The sequence below is a fragment of the Drosophila arizonae genome, chromosome 3 (assembly GCF_054131065.1).
Source record: "Drosophila arizonae isolate 15081-1271.41 chromosome 3, UAZ_ARI_1.0, whole genome shotgun sequence".
In the NCBI taxonomy this organism is placed as follows: domain Eukaryota; kingdom Metazoa; phylum Arthropoda; class Insecta; order Diptera; family Drosophilidae; genus Drosophila; species Drosophila arizonae.
Window position 1 is genome coordinate 22,849,436 of NC_142923.1, and position 18,487 is coordinate 22,867,922.

Here is an 18,487-nt window from a genome sequence, read left to right on the forward strand (position 1 = left end):
TTAATCAATAATTATTAGAGAATAATTTGATTCAAACTTGAACTACGATTAACATACAAAGAGTTCATTAAAACAAACTCGTCTAACACATATCAACAGGTTTCGTTTGGGCGCTTTTGTTTAGGCCACTTCTGGCCTAAACGGCACAGATTGAGATTCTAGCCTCGTCTGAATGATTTATTGCGAATGCATAAAAAGCGACACTTGAATGATATAATTTTGCCTCCTCGATGTGTGGGCAGCATCTGTGCTGAGTCAGCAAAGCGAAAACTTTTCGATAAGTTAGAGAAAACTTTTGCTTTTGTTTGTTTTTTGTGGACAATGCATGATGATGTAGAGGCCAGAATAGCCCAGCGCAGCCCAGCCAGCTGCAACAACAAAAAACTTTTTGCTGCGACATTTCTAGGTTATCCGCGCTGGCGTGGGAGTTGGCAAATCTGATGATGATTGCCCAAGACCTAAGGTAAATGGCGCATTAGGTCAGCTCCGAAACAGGCCCTGACGTGTCAAGTGAAAAAGTTATGAAACAGATTATACAGTAAACCCCTTTGTTTCTTTTTTCCAAAGCTTTTACAGATTTTCAAATTTATAAAATTGTTGCTTTTGATGTTCTTCCTTGACCCTTCAAGTTGAGGTGAGGAACAAAAATACATGGATTAAGGTAAAAAATTAACTACAGATTAGAATTATAAACAACAGCAAAGCATCCAAACTGTAAAAGAACTTTGCGCTATTTAATAGTATTAAAAAATAATAAATAAAAAAAATAATGACAAACAAATATTATATAATAAATAAATAATATAATAATAATAAATATAATAATATAAATAATATTAAATATATTAAAATCCCATTATTTCGAAATGGCAAGCGGATCAGAAATTCAAACTATCGAGAATTATTGAGAACAAATTTCTTTCAAGGGGATAGAAGTTTCGTCGATTTATCGCGATTCTCGACTGTATTTGCCTTATAATCGACCTTAAGACATTTTATTTATTTGTTGACCCTTGACCCAGTTATAAGTTTGCCAAAAATATAAACTTCGTGGTTATTGTCTTCTAATTTATTGTTGTCCCACACATATTTCCGGCCTTTCCTAGAGCTTCTTTCTAATAAGCCTCAACAAATTATGAACAAGCTCTGCTTTGGTATTTGAACTGAGCTCTCTAGAAATCTATATTATATTACATACACACACACACACACAGCGAAACTCAATTACACACACATTTATCTCTGTCAAGTGCCTTAAAAGATTTCAAGTGCAGAGGAAAAACTTGAGCCAGGCATTCCAAGTGTAAACAATGCTAAGCTACTAACATTTTGCCTTGGCTGTGGCTAAGTGTAAAAGTGCACAGCCGCAGAGTAGGGCTAGAGACAAAGAGCGAGAGTGAGACAAAGAGAGGGAGAGAGAGAGGGATGAAGGCGCCGCTGTGTTGTTGTAAAACAAAAGACAAACAAAACTTAATCACAGTCATCATACACGTATGCAAAAGGTACTTCAGCAGCAACAAAGCAAAAACGTCCGAGGAGCAGTTGCTGCCAAGTCGTCGTCTGCTGTTGTTGTTGTTGTTGCTGCTGCTGCTGCTACAGCTGCTGCCATGTGCAACGAGCGACAACATTTGACAATTGCAGTGCCACAATTGAAGCGACTATTGAAAGTGGTGCAGTGGTGCAGCAGCAGCAGCGACAGTTGCATATGTGGGTCACATTCGAAATGCCGGCATCTGATTTGACGTCAACATTAGACGATATCTGATTATATATAATTTATATAAATATTTACATATATATATATATATTTGTGCATATATAAAAAAGCACTCAATTACCTGATCGTATTGCAGCATATTGTTGTTATAGTATGGTATACCGAATTTGTATATAGTTTTTTAGCTGAATGTTTTTAGTTTTTTTTTCCAGAATTTTGATATAAAATACAAAGTAATTGTGTTAAAATTTTATTTTTTTTTTTTTTTTTAGAAATAAAAGTGACAACGCACACACACATACACTCACATATATAAGCGAAAAGTCAATTAGCACGCAGCCATATACAAGGAAAAAGGGCAGCAAAGTCAATAAAACATTCACATATACACGCAAGCTCCAGCACACTCACACACACATACACACTCACACTTTGGCAGAAGTGCAAGCCATAAAATAGGCACACCCCAAAAAACATAAAAAATGGAAGAAATTTAACCCAAAATGCTCCATGCAAAGCAAATGGCTTTCAGAAATTTCTTTTTATAACTTTTGGGCTTTGTTGTTGAAATATTTTTGGTTGAACGCGCGCCTCCAAACGCAGCCACGAGTTGACCTTAAAAAGTTGACAAGCGAAAAAAAAAAACGAAAAATGAAATAAAATAAAAGCAAAAACGAACTAGAATATAAGACTGTCGAACGCACGATAAACCAATACACGCACACCCCCATACACGCAGAAATACCTAAATATATATATATAATATATATATATATATATGGGGATACTATGGCGCAGCGCGCGCATCAATTCATATTTTATTGTCAAGGGAACGCACAGTGTACTAAATGTATGCGAGAGCTGGGGAGCACTTGCAGCACGCTGGGCTGCTAGGGATTTTTGCAAATGCGTTTCATTTATTTGGTTTTGGCTTCTTTTTTTGCACTTTTAAGACTTCACTATATATGCACATTTGACTAGGTGTATGTGTGTGTGTGTTTAAGTCGCTTAGGCTAAATTAATTAATCAAATTTGGCTTTTACTTGAGCAAACATGGCGCGCGCGACATGCAACACCAAACAGAGGCACACACATACGCACACTGGCACGCATACACACGGACACAAGCACACACTACGCGCCGTTCGCCATTTCCGGCGCAGAAATGTATGCTACGCTTTTGAATTTGTGATAGATACTGAGTGGAGGCCAGGCAGAGGCCAAAGCCAAAGCCAAATTGGAATGCCAGCGCCAGTTATAGCCGTTATTATGGCAGCTTTGGCGCATGACCGAAAAACAAAACAGACGCAACAGCGCTGAGCTTTTAAGTTTTTATGGCAAACAGGATGCAGGCACCTAGAAATGCCCTGTTTTCGCGCGAGTCACCCTGTGTGCGAGATTGATAAACAAAACGAACAGCAACAGGCGGCAGCTTGAAGAGAGCACACACAGACACACAAACGTACACATATACACTCAGACACACACACTCCGGCTGCGTCGGCTGCTTCACACTGGATAGCTGACGACAGACGACTGGCAGAGTGTCACTCGTTCGGCTATATTTAGAGCAGGTTGCCTGCCAGAGCACTTGGTACACTTAAGCAGTCCACGCAAGCAAGCAGCAGCTCAGTCGACAGCCCGTTGACAGTCCGTTAAATTGAAGTAGATTATCGAGATGATGCAGTCAGATGCTGTCAGCCAGTTGACAATCATGTCAGTAGGTCGTCCACAAGGTAGTGTGAATATTGCATTAACAATAGGGATGCGAACAAGGCAGAAATTTAAAACAGAAACAGAAACAAAAGGGGAGCAAAGCAAAGGCTTAGCACGTGGACTTAAAATATGTGCATACAGTAATTAGGGGAAGCCACAAGAACACGATACAATGATTTCCTTAATTATGATAAATGTTGAACGGTCTTTGAGGTTTTGGTAATTATTCGATTAGTTAAAATACCTCAGCTCATTTTGATCTTAGGTGTTCGTACTCTGTGCTATGACTTTCTCTTCGTTTTATCAATGGTGAACCTTCTACTCTTAAATAGTATTTAAATACTGCAGGCAAAAGTTAATTCCTTAAGCGTACTCTTTACTTTGACATCAAGAGCTTTTACTCATTCCTTTTACTCTGCCTTCTTACTTTCAACGGTAAATCTTATTTGTGCTGATAATAAAGTAGTTTAAATACCTGGATAGGCACTAAATGCTTTGCTGAATGACATTTGGCAATATAAAATAGACACTATTCGCGAAATATACATAATATAAATAATTAACATAATATAATATAATATTATTATGTCGAATATGCCGAAATTTTACACACGCGCACTTTTATTCATCGACCGATCGGCATAGCAGACGCAGACGAACTGAATCGTCTTCTTGAGCTCGCACCCACACCAAGCTGGAATTTGCACTCCTTGATTAAGCTCTCTCGACTGGAAGGCTACTACAATTGCCTTTCTCTTTTACTCATCTTTGCCATGCTTTCAGTGCTACTGTGTGCAGTCCACACTCAACTCATACAACGGGATCAGCAGCAGCAGAGCCAATGCATACAAGCAGAGGAGTGTTAGTGCATAGTGTCCACTCTCTGCATTTCCATTAAAAGCACTCAACTCGCACATCAAATTAGATTTGTATGTATGTGTCTGTGTATTTACGTTTGCTGTGTATTATGCGACATTTTACTCTTTGTGCTTTGATGCCTTATAAAAATGGATGTGCGGAAGTTGTTTGAGCTTATTTAATATATTGCATTTATTATTAAAATGTATTAGATTTGCATTTATCTCGAAATAAATCAAATGTACTGTAGGCAAATGGAATACTTTTGCTTTGTAAGTTGCTTTGCTTTGCTAAGTAAGTTTACTTAGCTTATTTCATTGGACTACCCTGCTGTTTATACTTATAAATCTTATAAGAATTGTACAAATAAGTCATTCTACTTTATTATTAACTTATAGTTTTATAATGATAAAGACGAATGCTGACATGAGCTAAAGCTTCATGAAATGTTGCTTTAAATATTAAAAAAAAAAAGAATTAAATTATATTTAAATTTTGTATATTTTTAATAAAATTTTAATGTCAATATGTTTTACAAACAAATTCTAGACTATGTATAATTTTCGATTATCCTAGAAACTATGTCTTAAAGCTGAAGGCACTTCGCGCAGTGTCCATCACAGGGTCAGATAGCGCAAGGCTTTGTCCAGGAAACGCTCCTCGGCCGATCCCTGGCTGCAGGCGATGCCACGTCGCGACTTTGACGACATTTGATCATACTGATGCTTGATGGTGCTGTTGAGCAGGTGTTCACAGCGCTCAGAGTGCTGCAGAGTTTCCACCGACGGCGACTTGGCGTATTCCCGCTTGAGCACCATGCTAATGATGCGTGATCTTGTGGTCCTGGCCTTTGGTTTGCTGATGACCTGGGAGCGGGGTCGCAGCGGTGGCGGTGTCGAGCCACCATAGATGCCCGACTCTGCGGAATCGGAGTCCAAGCCAGTGTTGGAGACACCGGCACAGCTGCAGTAGGTGACGCTGCTACGTGGCGATTGACTCGCACTGCCATAAGCCTCATCATCGCAGATATCGTAGTCTGGATGGCTCTTCTCAGCAACGGGCAGGGATTCACTGATGGCATATGGTATACACTTGGCCTCCATGTACATGACGGGCTCATCGACCGCCTCCTCTGCGCTGGGCGTCGGACTGACACAACGCTCATCCTCCAGCTCGGCAATGCGCTCCTCCAGCAGCTTCTGCTTGCGTCGACTCTGACGTCGCTCGTGCCGCTCCCGCTCGATGCGTGCAATTGTCTCCAGGCTCTCGATGAACAGGCTGAGATCCCGCTGGCCGAAGCGCGCCGCATTCAGGGTATATGTGGTGCTCACAGTGCCACAGCTGATGGGCTCCATGAAGTTCACGAACTGTGTGCAAGTGTAGGTGGCCATGATGAATGGATTTGATATTTCTTGAGTGGAACTTGGCTTGGAAATGAATGTGTTTGCTTGAAAGGCTGCTGTGCAACTGATGTCCCTGCTCAGCAGAGTCAGATCTTTATATAGCGCACAGGTAGTTGAGGCTGACCTCTGAGTCGGGCTCAGTCGAATCACCCAGGCCCGACAGGTAGGTAGGCGCGGTTAACCTTTACACGCCACCCCTCCGTCCACCCCCTATCGCCCATTGTAAATCCCTAGCGCATTTTTCAAGCTAAGTCCAAGTACAGGTAATTAGGCCTGTGCCTGGGTAATTCCTTGATTGCTTTTTAATTTCGGCATTTCCCAAATGCCATCAGAGAGACACTGCAGTGCAGTCATTGCACACGTGTTCGGGGCTTTTATAGCTTTGACAGTTGTCACCTTTCGCAGGCAACACCTGGCCAACAGCTGTTTGAGATATACCTTTTATAGCCACTGCATTACTAAATAGTATTTGCTTAAACTAAATATTTTATTTGGCCGAAACAATTCGCAGCTGGCGCAACAAATCAATACCAAATATTGACTTGGCCTACTTTTAATTGCATAAAAATGATTATATTCGAATATATTGAGTATATAGCATAATTTCTATATCTTATGTACACTCTATCGAAAATAATCTGCCAAATGCCAAGGCCAAGAACAATTCTCGTCTATTAATAAGACTGACGAAGGTTTACACAAGTGCCAAAGCAACATTGAACAGCCAATTCAAATCATAAACAATTGATAAGATTACATGGCCTTATCATAGCTGGCCATGGCAAAAGATAGAGTGAAGCGTTGGGGGAAAGAGTTTACAAGGTATATGAAAACTTGCCTAAAAGTAGTGAATAGTTTGTAAATAGTCTGAGTGCAAAGGTCTTTCAAGATGACAAACTAAGTCAAGTCAAGATCAGAAGCCTTTAAGGATAACTAAGATAATGTTAGGTTAGTTAGGATCCAGAGTAGTTTAAAAGTTAAAATTGTACTCTTGTTTAGACTTTAAATTTCAATATTGAAGATGAAATAAATTTTTATTTGTTTTTGATGACATATTTTGATAAAGAGAACAGAATTTCAGCAGACTTTGATGCTCCTTTCATTTGCAAATGTCATTAGAAAATGTGATAATATTTAGTCCATTTCGGCCTCGCTAACAATCAAACTTAAGTCAATCTGTCCCAACCTCATGAGAGACAATTTTGTTCTTAAGCTGGCGTTAGGATAAGGATAGAAATACGAGATTGTCTAGAAGAATAACAGGAAGATTAACACTAATCTTCTGCTTTAGGTATAAGCCACAGCTGGTTAAGCTAAATCTCATCTAAGCCACCTGTAGCTTAGGTCAGGTGCTCAGCTGCTGTTTATTAAACAGCTGAGTTTTGGTCGCAAAATAAATGCTAGAATAATAGTTAAACCATATTTAATAATGACACATATCTTAAATCATTATTATTCATAATATAAAATAATAAAATAAATTTAACTTAAAATAAAATATTATAAAAGAAAAATATTGAGTTTATGTAGAAGAAAAACTGCTAGATATGCATGACAGTCAGAGCGTTAAGTATTGTTACTTGAATACATTTTATCTAAACAACAAATGAAATGATCGACACTTTTAGTATTTTTACATTTTGCCTTCCCAATTTGCCTTCATAATTAAATATTTTAGCTCCTTTATAAAAAATTTTTATAAAATTAATACTGTAAGAAAAATTTAAAAAATAACTAGACAAAAACTATCAAAAATGTCAAAATCACAGCACTAATTATTGTCACTTAAATATATTTTAGTTAAGCAACAATTTATATGATTGCAGTATGTGTAAATTAAATTGTATATAAAAAGTATTTATATTATATATAACTTATATAATCATATATTTCAATTTATATAAATAAATATATTTAAATATATGATTTATATAATTTAAATATATGATTTATATAAATATCAAATTTTTCAAATTTTGCCTTCTGTATTATAATAATTCATTTTATTAAGACTTCTTAAATCAAAGTTGCTAAGAAACTTGTCCCTGCTCACTCATAACTCAATTCAACTTGCTTAATAGCAAAACTTTCTAAACCGCAACGAAAATGAGTGGACTAAATGATTGGGCACAAACAAAAGGTATTTGAAGGACAGCAAGGACACCGCCTGCCGTGTTGGGTTCGCCGAGTGTCGCCTCGGCTGGCCCAAAAACTGTTGTTAGCCAAATGACTTGGACTTGTCTAGACAGCAGACTGGCTGCTGCACAGACAGCGGACAGATTGAAGAGTGTCGTTGACTAATTAAACTCCTCTTCTTTGACTTCTTTCGTTTTATGCTGATTATTATTAATATGAGAATTTTGGGAATTATGTCTGTGTGTTGCCTTCTCTGCAAAGCTGACTTGATTAAGTGTCTTTGTTTTGGCTCAGGGAAATTAAGTTTCCAGCTGGCAGCTGTCCGAGGTCGCAACGAGATTCATTTGAAATGCACTTGAGAGCAGAGAGCTGGTGGTGGTGGATCGCTTCTCGTGAAGCTGCTGCTGCTGCTGCACAAAATCCACTGGACTTTCAATTAGGCACGTAACGCGGCACACAGCAAATGGGCAACGAGCGAAGCGTCAAGGCACTTAACCCATTGATGCCGCCGTCGCTTTAAATGGGCTGCAAATTGCCTTGCCTACCCCCCTCTCCCTCTCTGACTCCCTCGCTGTCTATCGCCTTTTCGGCCACTTAACAGCATTAATTAATTGTCTTAAGTGAAGTGAAGCCGAACATGAAAGCATTAAGCGCTTTTATCAACAAACTTACGTGACAGGTGGCTGAATCAAACGAGTTTTATTATCTCTCTATATAGATATATGCATGTATATATATATATCTGCTGTATACGTACCTGCAATAGACAGAAAGATAGAGAGAAAGCAAATTAGTTAAATTGTTTTATAGAATGCATCAACTGGGACTGCACCCAACGGGAAATATCAATTTACCAAAACATAAATGCCAATTGGCAAATGACAAGCCCAAGACGACGCACACAACAAGTAGCAACAACTTTGGTCGGGGAGGATCGGGTGGATAGGGGGAGTATAGGGGTTTTGGGTCAAAGAACAGCATGGCAAGTGCCGACAAGACATGTTGTGCCTGGGGTGTGTTCCGTTATGTGTGTGTGTGTGTGTGTGTGTGTGCTCTTCTTGTTGATGGACACCACCAACAACAACAACAACAATAAGAGGAACAACCAACGCCAACAACAACAACCCAAACCTCAATTGCTTCACATTTGTTAAAGACAAAAGGGCGAGACAGAGGCGTAGTCTTTAGTAGCACTTTGGGGGTGCTTAAGCAAACAGCCTGCAATGCAATATATAACAGGCAGCACATTCCACTACTCAATGTGTTAAAGTGTTTTTATATGGATGCAACTTTGATACTTCACATAGTCTTACAAGCCGCTCTTAGGGACTATTCATATAGACCGTGCCACTTGATAACTGTTGGCAGTTGATGTATGTTTATGATCGCTTCCTAATACCCGATATATTTCATGGTTTCATTTAGAAATTTTCTACAAATTGAAAGCTGTGAAACAATTTATTATCCAAAGTGTTTTCACTTTGAGGAAATTTAATATATAGATTGGACTGAAATTTATTTATGCTTGTTTTATAAAAATAGTTTTAATTTATATTTTTAGAATAAGCCATTCTTAGGCAATGCTTTTCAGATATGTAAAGATAGTATCCAAAGATAAGTTTATCCTAGCTTAGGACAGATTTCAAAATGTTATCAGAAAAACCGTTTAAGGTGTTTTGCTAGAGATGTAATAATATAATGAAAAGAATTTATTTTCTATATAAATACATCAAATAATTGCTAAGAGTTTTTCTATGCGATGACAAATATCCTAAATTATATATATATAAATCAATTTTCATCAATAATTACATATATATTTTTTGCCAATTTATATTTATGTATATTATATATATGTATTTATATACAGTGCACAAAATTCTAAAACAAAAAATCAATAAATTAGTAAATGAATTTTGAGTTAAGTACAATTCATATTTATAAAGTTTTTTATTTTCATTTTTATTTATTAATTTTCTTTAAATTAATTTTATTGCAGCTTTTAACTATATATCTAACATTTAATAGTTTACTAACAAAATTTTAATTAAAGTATAGTCCATAATTATATTTAACACAACAAATATTTAAGCTCATACGAAATTCTACAAATCTGTCTTCTCGGCTCCTCTACCTATAATATTACTGCACCCAGTCAGACATTCCATTCCTTGTCAATTCTGAAGAACTGAAGGCCTCATGCCAGGGCATATCGAGAATTTCAGTTCAACTCGGTTGCGCTAATAGGGTCAAAATAATAAAGGCAAAAAAAAAGAAGGGAAGAAGAAGAAGAAAAACAAATGAAAACAAAAGTCGGTTGCGTGCCGATCGTCAGTCAAGCGACTGTCTATTTATAGGGCCATTGTAATAACTCCATCAGCGGCAGAGGAAAATGATCCATGAACGAGCCGCCCGAGCCCGCCCATCTAGAGAGTAGAGAGTAGAGCGGAATAGAGCAGAGCTGCTGCTGCTCTGGCTATGCCAGCATAAACTTCAAACAGATGTCAAGCCGGCGGTCACGTAATTATTATTAATGTCTGCTGCTCCCTTTCAATTTCAGTTTCAATTCTACAAAACTCAAACGCAGCCCAGCCCAGCACAGTCCAATCCAATTTGCAGCCCAGCGACTTTTTCCATGTGATCTCATCTAGCAAATATGCGTCTCTGTTTTACATTAAAAATTATTGCCACAGATTTTTCTTCTTCTTGTTGTTGTTGTTGTATTATTTTATAGTCTACACTTTTTTTTTAGTAAACGAGGCGTTTACTCGATTCCACGGGTTGTTGAACCATTGGCCAACATGTGGGGCGGTCGGCGATTTGCTTTGCTTTGCTTTGCGTTTTCCCTCCCAAGTGCGTTCTTCGCAAATGAATGGCGTGCTTTGATAAATAGCACATGGTACCGTAGCTCGTAGTACATATACACATACATACATACATATGCATATATATATATATATATTTGTCTCCCCTAGCTGGCCACTAGTCGCCTTATATGGCTTTCTTTCCACGCAAATTCATTGTCACAAAAGTCTCTTCCATTGATAAATCGCACTCGAAAGACCCACGCGCAAAGCTTCTCTTTCTTTCTCTGATAGCGACGCGCCCGCTCAAGTTGCATCAAAGGGGGCGTTTAGCCATAATCAAATCAAATGAAAATAAACAAGAGCTCGTAAATAAAAACATGACAATTGCAACTTAATGCTGACAATTTTGATCAAATTTTCAATTGATGACGAGCGCAAGTTGTGAAGAGGCGAGCAAATAAAATATAATAAATATATACAGTCGAGTCTTGATAATTCGTACCGCGCTAAATCGAAAACCGCAATAAATCGAAGAAAATTCGTTCTCAATAATTATAATTTAAATTTCTGTATAAATCGAAAAAAAAAAAAAAAAAAAAACAGATCCCCTTGCCGATTCAAATTATCGGGATTCTACTGTATATCTATATATGTATATATATACATATAAATAGGTAGATATGCGATATTGATTTGACAAACATATGCATGTCTTTATTTATCTATACAGCTCATAAGCAAGAAGCTTAAAATATAAAATATACATATATCTCGCACTTCTAATTGATTTCTGTTTGTGTAAATCTGTATCATGCCTTCTCTTTCTATACTCATACTTCAACCAATCTTTCTTTCTCTCTCTCTTTCTCTTTCTAACTTTGTCTAATTGCTCTCTTCATCTCTTTATCTCTAAACAAACTATCTTAATAATTCACTAATATATATTGTATGCATAAGCTATTCGCGAATCCATGAAAATCGCACAGAGAGGCGCTAATTATAAAAACTTTGAAGCATGCGTCATAAATGCCCTGAAATAATTGCAAATATCTAGTATAAACCACAACTTGCCGCGTAACACAATTCGCGATTTGCAAGCTTTAGTTAATTAAGTCACATCTGGGCAATTTTAATATGCTTTAAATTGGATTTAATTGTGCAGTGGTTAAAGCGAATGTCTAACGCCTGCCTCCAACCATCCATCGTCTGTCTGGCATTTGCCACAGCATTTGATGATGTCGAACGTTGGCGAACGGTGGGGCCGACAGCGCAAATAAAAACGAATTAAGTTACGCAAATGCAATTTGGTTTTTGTTTAATTAAGTTTTGTACGTGGATTTTCGTTTTTCTTTTGTTTTGCTTTTTGTTTGGCAACTGGCCAACACTTAACTTTAAAACAATAACAAAATGCAAACTAAAGCGAAGCAGAGGCCTTAAAAATTCGCGGCATGCGGCAGCTGCTTTCAGGCTGAGGATGCGACCGATGGGCTAACTCGGTCAGTGGGAGTTCGTAGCACCTTAGCATTTGAGTGTGGAGCAATGCTGTTGCTTGATTGGATGAAACAGAACAAGAGGAAAAGAAATACGAGAGAAAATAAATAAAACTAGGCCGCCGACTAAGGCTGCGGCTGAGTCAGCCAGCGTCGAGGTGAAAAGTGCGTTTTGCATAATTTTCTGGCAACTTGAGCAATTGAATTTAATTGCCTAAGCATGGGCGTTAATCAAGCTAATTGCTGACATCAGCTAAGCCAACACGACACCAGCTCAACAAACGGCAGCGAGGGCGAACCAAGAGAGATCTGCATCAATCATGGGGCAGGAGTAGAGGAAGAAGTAGACGGAGTATTCCGGCGAGCTGGATTGAATTATAGACAAATATTGGATTTTACAATTGATTTTTATATGTCTTCATACATTAAAATATCAAATACTTATATTAATATGTAAATAATAATAATAAGAATAATGAATATATCATTGATATATCAATACATGAACGCATCGATACATTGATATTTCTATATATTTATTATTCCTATTCTGATTTAATTTAAAGCTACTTTTGGCTCATTGAGTTTCAATTAAAATTCTTTAAAGCAACTTATTTACAATTTTTTTTGAAAAACAAGTTCTAATTTATGCTAAAAAAAATAAAAAAAATAAAAAAAAAAAAACACAATTTAAAATGTCAATTGCTGCCGTAAAATAATTGAAATTTGATGCAGCATATTTACAAAAATTATATTTTTTCTATGACCAATTATGATTATTAATTATAAAAATATTGTATATTCATTTTCGACACACACTCTACATCCCTTTGAGCGACCCTCTGTCACAAGTGTTTCTCGCATATCAAAAGCCCAGAACGTTGCGTAAGTCTGACTCAGTCGAATATCACATAACGCCGCAGACTCGACTGGAATTTCAATAAACGAGTTCTATTACAAATACACAAGATCAAAAAAAGTTGTTTATAAAACCAGCCAAGAACAACATGGGCAAATGCTAAGCGATTTATAAATAAATATGCAATAATTTTAGTGCGCGTTTTGCGTTTTTCAGGCAACAACAAATATTGACTATTTGTATGAACTATGCAAAGTCTGAGGCACAAATATTGTGATTGTCATCAATCATGCAGATACGAGTCAATTGTGGCGGGAGGGTTCAATTAGCTGGCTAAACTATTCATGAGCCCGACCTTCAGGCCATTACGAACAGCATTTTATCACACCAGTGAAAATATATCAAGGAGAGCATGAGCAGTCGACTATATAGATACGAGAAATGTTTTATAATCCAGTTTTAAATTTGAATTTTGATGTGTGTTCTGTGTGTGCTTTGAATGGCATCATCAGCTAAACAAAACTGTGACTCGATTGGCCACGCCTAGCTTGAAGACTATAAATACACAAAACTTGAACTTGGAGAGTTTTTGTTATTCTTGATCTCTATTTTATGGTATTTGCTAGTTGACCTCATGCGCTTCAGAGCTTACTTTTGACAGTAGAGAAGCTCTCAATTTTTTTTAAAGCGAACTTAGGGTGTGTATTAGTCAGGCAGACAGACACCAGAACTCAGTGATGATAGTATAAGGCTATTAAAGTTTCTTCTCCAATGGTTAGAGTATTTCCTAGTCGAGAACACCCCAAACAAAAGGAGTACCGTTACATTCCATGCCAAATAGTTACGGTATATCCTAGTAATATTTCTTCTCCTCTATCTTAGGGTATTTCGTAGTCGAGCACGCGCCGCCACCATAATTAAGTTTTGACAGTCAGTTCCGCTGTGCGAACACCTTAATTTGTCCAGGCTTTGGGCACTGGGATACGATGCGATGATAAATGATATATTTATAAACGACATTTGCCAGAGCTGGCGCAGGCAAATCAATGTGAATTAACTCTGACATGGCGTGCCATTTGGGCAACGGATGTATCTCTTGATATACACACACACACCTACACGGGCCGGCTACAGTTATCTTCATATACAGTATATCGCATGAATAGTAAATAATTTGCACAATTGAAAGCAGTCGCATTAGCTGTTGAAACGAGTTTTATAAGGCATTGGGTCAATGCGGCGAATGCGTAATGTCTGCTGCTACTAAAATAAACAAGTAACTTTTACTGCAAATGTGGGGCAATCATCATCAGCATCATCAACATCATCATCATCATCAACAAACGACGAGGTCAACACAAGAGAGTCTGTGCAATGCTGTAATACTGATTGTTTATTGAATGTTAGATAAGCTCACAAATCAACAGAACTCTGACGTAAGCGCGGATTATAGTGTAAATATTGAAAGAGAGAAATCATCTGAGGAATCATCTGAGCAAGCAGCAAACAAAGAACTACTTTGATTTATTTAACAAATGTAGTTCATTTAGTTTTGAAACAGACGAATAGACAATTTAAGAAAATTGTAAATACGACTGTAATAAGTTTAGTTTAGTTAATGTTATGCAATGAATCTGAATATGTTAGGAAAATTCCGTCAATACAACAAGAAAATCTTTTAATTTCTTCAGCTTAAAAGAAAAGTAATCTGAAAAAGTGTTTTCTCAATATTTTAATAAAATAAATACTAAATTTATTTTTAAAATTAAATTTTAGCTTATGTTTATCATTATTTCACTAAATATAATATCGTTTTATTTTTTTTCAGCCTCTTACATGAAGCACTTTTATTTTAATGAAGGGACACTTCTCAATAAATTTCTCTTAATTCTTCACTTGGTTTAAATTTAATGCAGTGCAGCACAACTATTTTCATAAAGACAACTGAATACTACAACAAACACTAAAAACATTGACCCATACATTTAAGTCATACAACTACTGACACAGACTTATGAATTATAAAATAATCAATGTTATTTAATAGCTTTTAAATACTTTAGCTGTTAGCAAACTAGTAATTAAATAAAATAAATAAATTAGACAACAAAAAAATACAATAGTACAAATGAACACAAAGTCACGTAATTCTGAAAATTATAAAAACAAAAAGCAACATTTCTGTAGAGTTAAGTAAAAGCCGGAAATTCTAGAGAGTTAAGTGAAAATTCATGTTTTAGCTCTTATCTAACTTGTCTGCCATTCAGTGGAGAAATTGAAGCTATCTACTCAAATATACAAATGCAGATAGATTATATCTTCACAATCATCAACACGCTCAACAAACTACAAATTTGGCTAAATTAAATGCAACCCTTTCATAATGCAGCCAGCCACAATTTAAGCCAACATGGCGACTGAAGTTGAGTTGGCTGCACAGGTCACGGAGCACACGGAGTGAACACCTGACTGACCAAAAGGTGCCTGTGGTCAATCAACTGGGGTTCACTGACACATAACGTGCCAGCCGGGCGGGTGAGGCTGGTCAGGACTGTTTGCTTGATGGATTGACAAACTGTTGAGCCGCTCGCTGGCTAGCAGTGGCCCCGTTGGCAGGCAACAAACAAAAAGTTTGTTATTTGCCAACGCCCACCACGAAGCCCGTTGCCATTGATTGCGACAGCACGACAACAACCCTGAAGAGCCAGGAATTGCTGAGAACTTAACCCTCGCACAAGGTGACGTGACCAAGCCGGAAGCGGATGTGGGCGACTAAATTGTTTAAAAGGGGCTCCAAAAACAGAGCAAGATTTATGTGCTATAAGCCTAGGGATGCCCTGCGATAGACGGAGTGAAAGAGCTGGTAGATCGATACTCTTGAGTTAAGTATAGAGGGAAGCTATATTGGTATAGGTATGGGTATTTACATTTAGAAATATGAAATAAATAAATATACAAAATGTATATATAATATTATTATAATTATTTAAAATTTGTATTTATGTTAAAAAAAATAAAATAAAAGGTTGACTTTTTATATGTCAGCAATATTTAATAATTTTCATATATGAATGCTTTGTATTTAAAATTGGTTATATATATATTTTTTTTAAATACGTATACAGGTATAGATAGTATTTATAAACAAATATATATAAAATACATTTTTATTTGCATGCAAGATATATCAATATATATCTTTAAAAGACAGTAATGCCAATATACAGATATGCAAATTACGAAAAATCTTTGAACTCTGTGCCTCTTCATAAAAATATTATTAAATCATTAATATTTTGTTTAAATTATTTTACGAATATTTTTTTTTTTTACACAATTAAGTAAACAAATATACAGATATATAGATTTAGAATTAAAATAAATTATATTGTTCATTAACAATGACTGTAAAACAATTTTGAAAAAATAGTAAATAAAATATATATTACAGAAAAAAAAAAAAATAAGAAAAATTGTATTTGGCTTTTATCCTAACATCCATTTAATTTTGTTAGCTAGTCTGTCATTTAAATTTCAGATTAACTGACAAGATTTAAATATTTCTCTTATGGAAGAATTTTGAAAAATTTTAACAATTTGTAGATCGATCTGTTGGTAATAGAAATTTTATAAAGAATTTCAGTATAGTTAAAAAAGAATATATAATGTTTAAATATTTTTTATATATGTAAAATTATAAGATTTGAATATATTATAGTTGCGTTCGGCCCTATGCTTAGCTACCTTTTTTTGGGCATAGGGTAAATCAAGTTCTGACTGTAATTATGAGCGGTTAGCTAATCGCATATGGCAAGCACAGATGCAAACGGTGCATTTTATGCTTCCTGTTGATGGCAATTAGACGGGCATGTCATGTAATTATGACGTGAGCAAAAAGAACGCAAATGATGAGAGAGACGGACAGACAGGTCGACGGACCGGGAGAGACAGACAATTGACTGTCTAGTTGTCTGGTTGTCTGCTTGTCAGTCCGGCTGTCTCACCTGTCTGTGTGAAGTGGCTTTCCACAGCCAAAGGGCCATTGTCATGCCAATCTCTTTTGGCTCATACTACTTGTTGACAGCCAAACAAATGTGCTCATGCCTCGATTATGGGCCTGCCCCAAGCAGTAAGAGCAGCGTCTAAATAGAGCTCAGTAATCAAATGAGGCCCCCACAAATAGCAACCAATTTGGCTTGCTACCAAATTGAAGTTCTGCCAGCTATTCCAACTGTAAACCTGGACAATAAACACACGCACGTGCCACGCATTTATCAAATGCATTTCACGCCACGATGAAGCCAAAGCAGAGTATGATATGCCATCCCCGGTGCGGTTAATGGAAGACCCTGACTATCTAAATATTATGCACACACACACACACACATACACATGTGTATAGAAATAATTTACATTTTATTTTAGTTCAGCTGTGTGTGTAGCAGCTGTAATCGCATAGAGTGCGCCACATAAACTGACCTTTTCGAAGCTCTATTGAGGACTGGGGGGGGATGCGCATTACATTGGGTAATTCTAGAGGGCGCGAGCGGTACGAACGGAGGGCAACTCAGCAAATGTCATTTCCATTTGCATGTGTCACTGAAAATAAGCCCCGAAGGAAATGCTGGCAACATCAAATATGAAATCGTACGTGCAGATAGATAGATAGAGGAGGCCATAATGCCACAGAAGAAGAAGAACTGAATGTGGTGTCAGAGTATGGCCTCAGCAGATGATTGAAATGAATGAGATTGGTAGGGTAAATAATGTGGCCAAAGCTAACAATATATTAGTTATGCATTAACTCATTTGTGAGATAAGACTCATTATTAAACTGGTAAAAACATTATAAAGTGGAAGATAAATTATATTTTAGAATGTACATAAATAATCAAAAAGCTTGATCTCAATCTTTTATTAATTAATTAACTGAAAGTACATCCTTTTTTTTTTTTTTTGTGTGTATGTGTACAGAAAATTGAGGAGATATGTGGGGACAATAAAAATCACTTCCAATATTTATATATTATTATTTTTTCTTTAATAAAATAAATGAATCAAATTCAATTTTCTTACGAAAAGAAAGCAATATAGTTTTTATTTATTTTATAAATTTATTTATTTGCTCAAAGGTCAAAGACCAGAGACTGTTTACAGTGCTCATCATAATTGTTGTCACACCTCTTTTATGGATCGTCTGTCACGCATTTTAGCACTCAAACAAAACTATTCTAGAAGCGACCCATTTAGAGATAAGAAATACCCGCAGGCAATAGAAGGGCAAACAAAATGCCAAAAGCCAAGTCAAACATATAGAGAAAACGAGAGAGAGGGAGACAGAGAGAGAGAGAGAGAGAGAGAGACAGAGAGAGAGAGAGACAGAGAGAGAGATAGACTGACAGAATGAGAAAAAGGTAAAAACTGTAAACATATTTTACATAACTAAACAGATCTCTCTCTCTTCCTCTCGCCCTTTATACCTCTAGTTCTCTCTCGCTCTG

The 18,487-nt window shown here is 36.6% G+C and overlaps 2 protein-coding genes across 7 annotated transcripts in view; both read right to left on the reverse strand.

Moving 5' to 3' along the window:
- The window catches only part of LOC108610696 (uncharacterized), a 72,276-nt gene that overhangs the window by 13,388 nt on the left and 40,401 nt on the right, over positions 1–18,487 (reverse strand). The window lies entirely within an intron of this gene.
- On the reverse strand, positions 4,774–6,312 carry dunk (disrupted underground network). Its single transcript, XM_018002962.2, has one exon. The coding sequence runs from the start codon at positions 5,680–5,682 to the stop codon at positions 4,909–4,911; it is 774 nt and encodes a 257-aa protein (XP_017858451.1). The 5' UTR covers positions 5,683–6,312; the 3' UTR covers positions 4,774–4,908.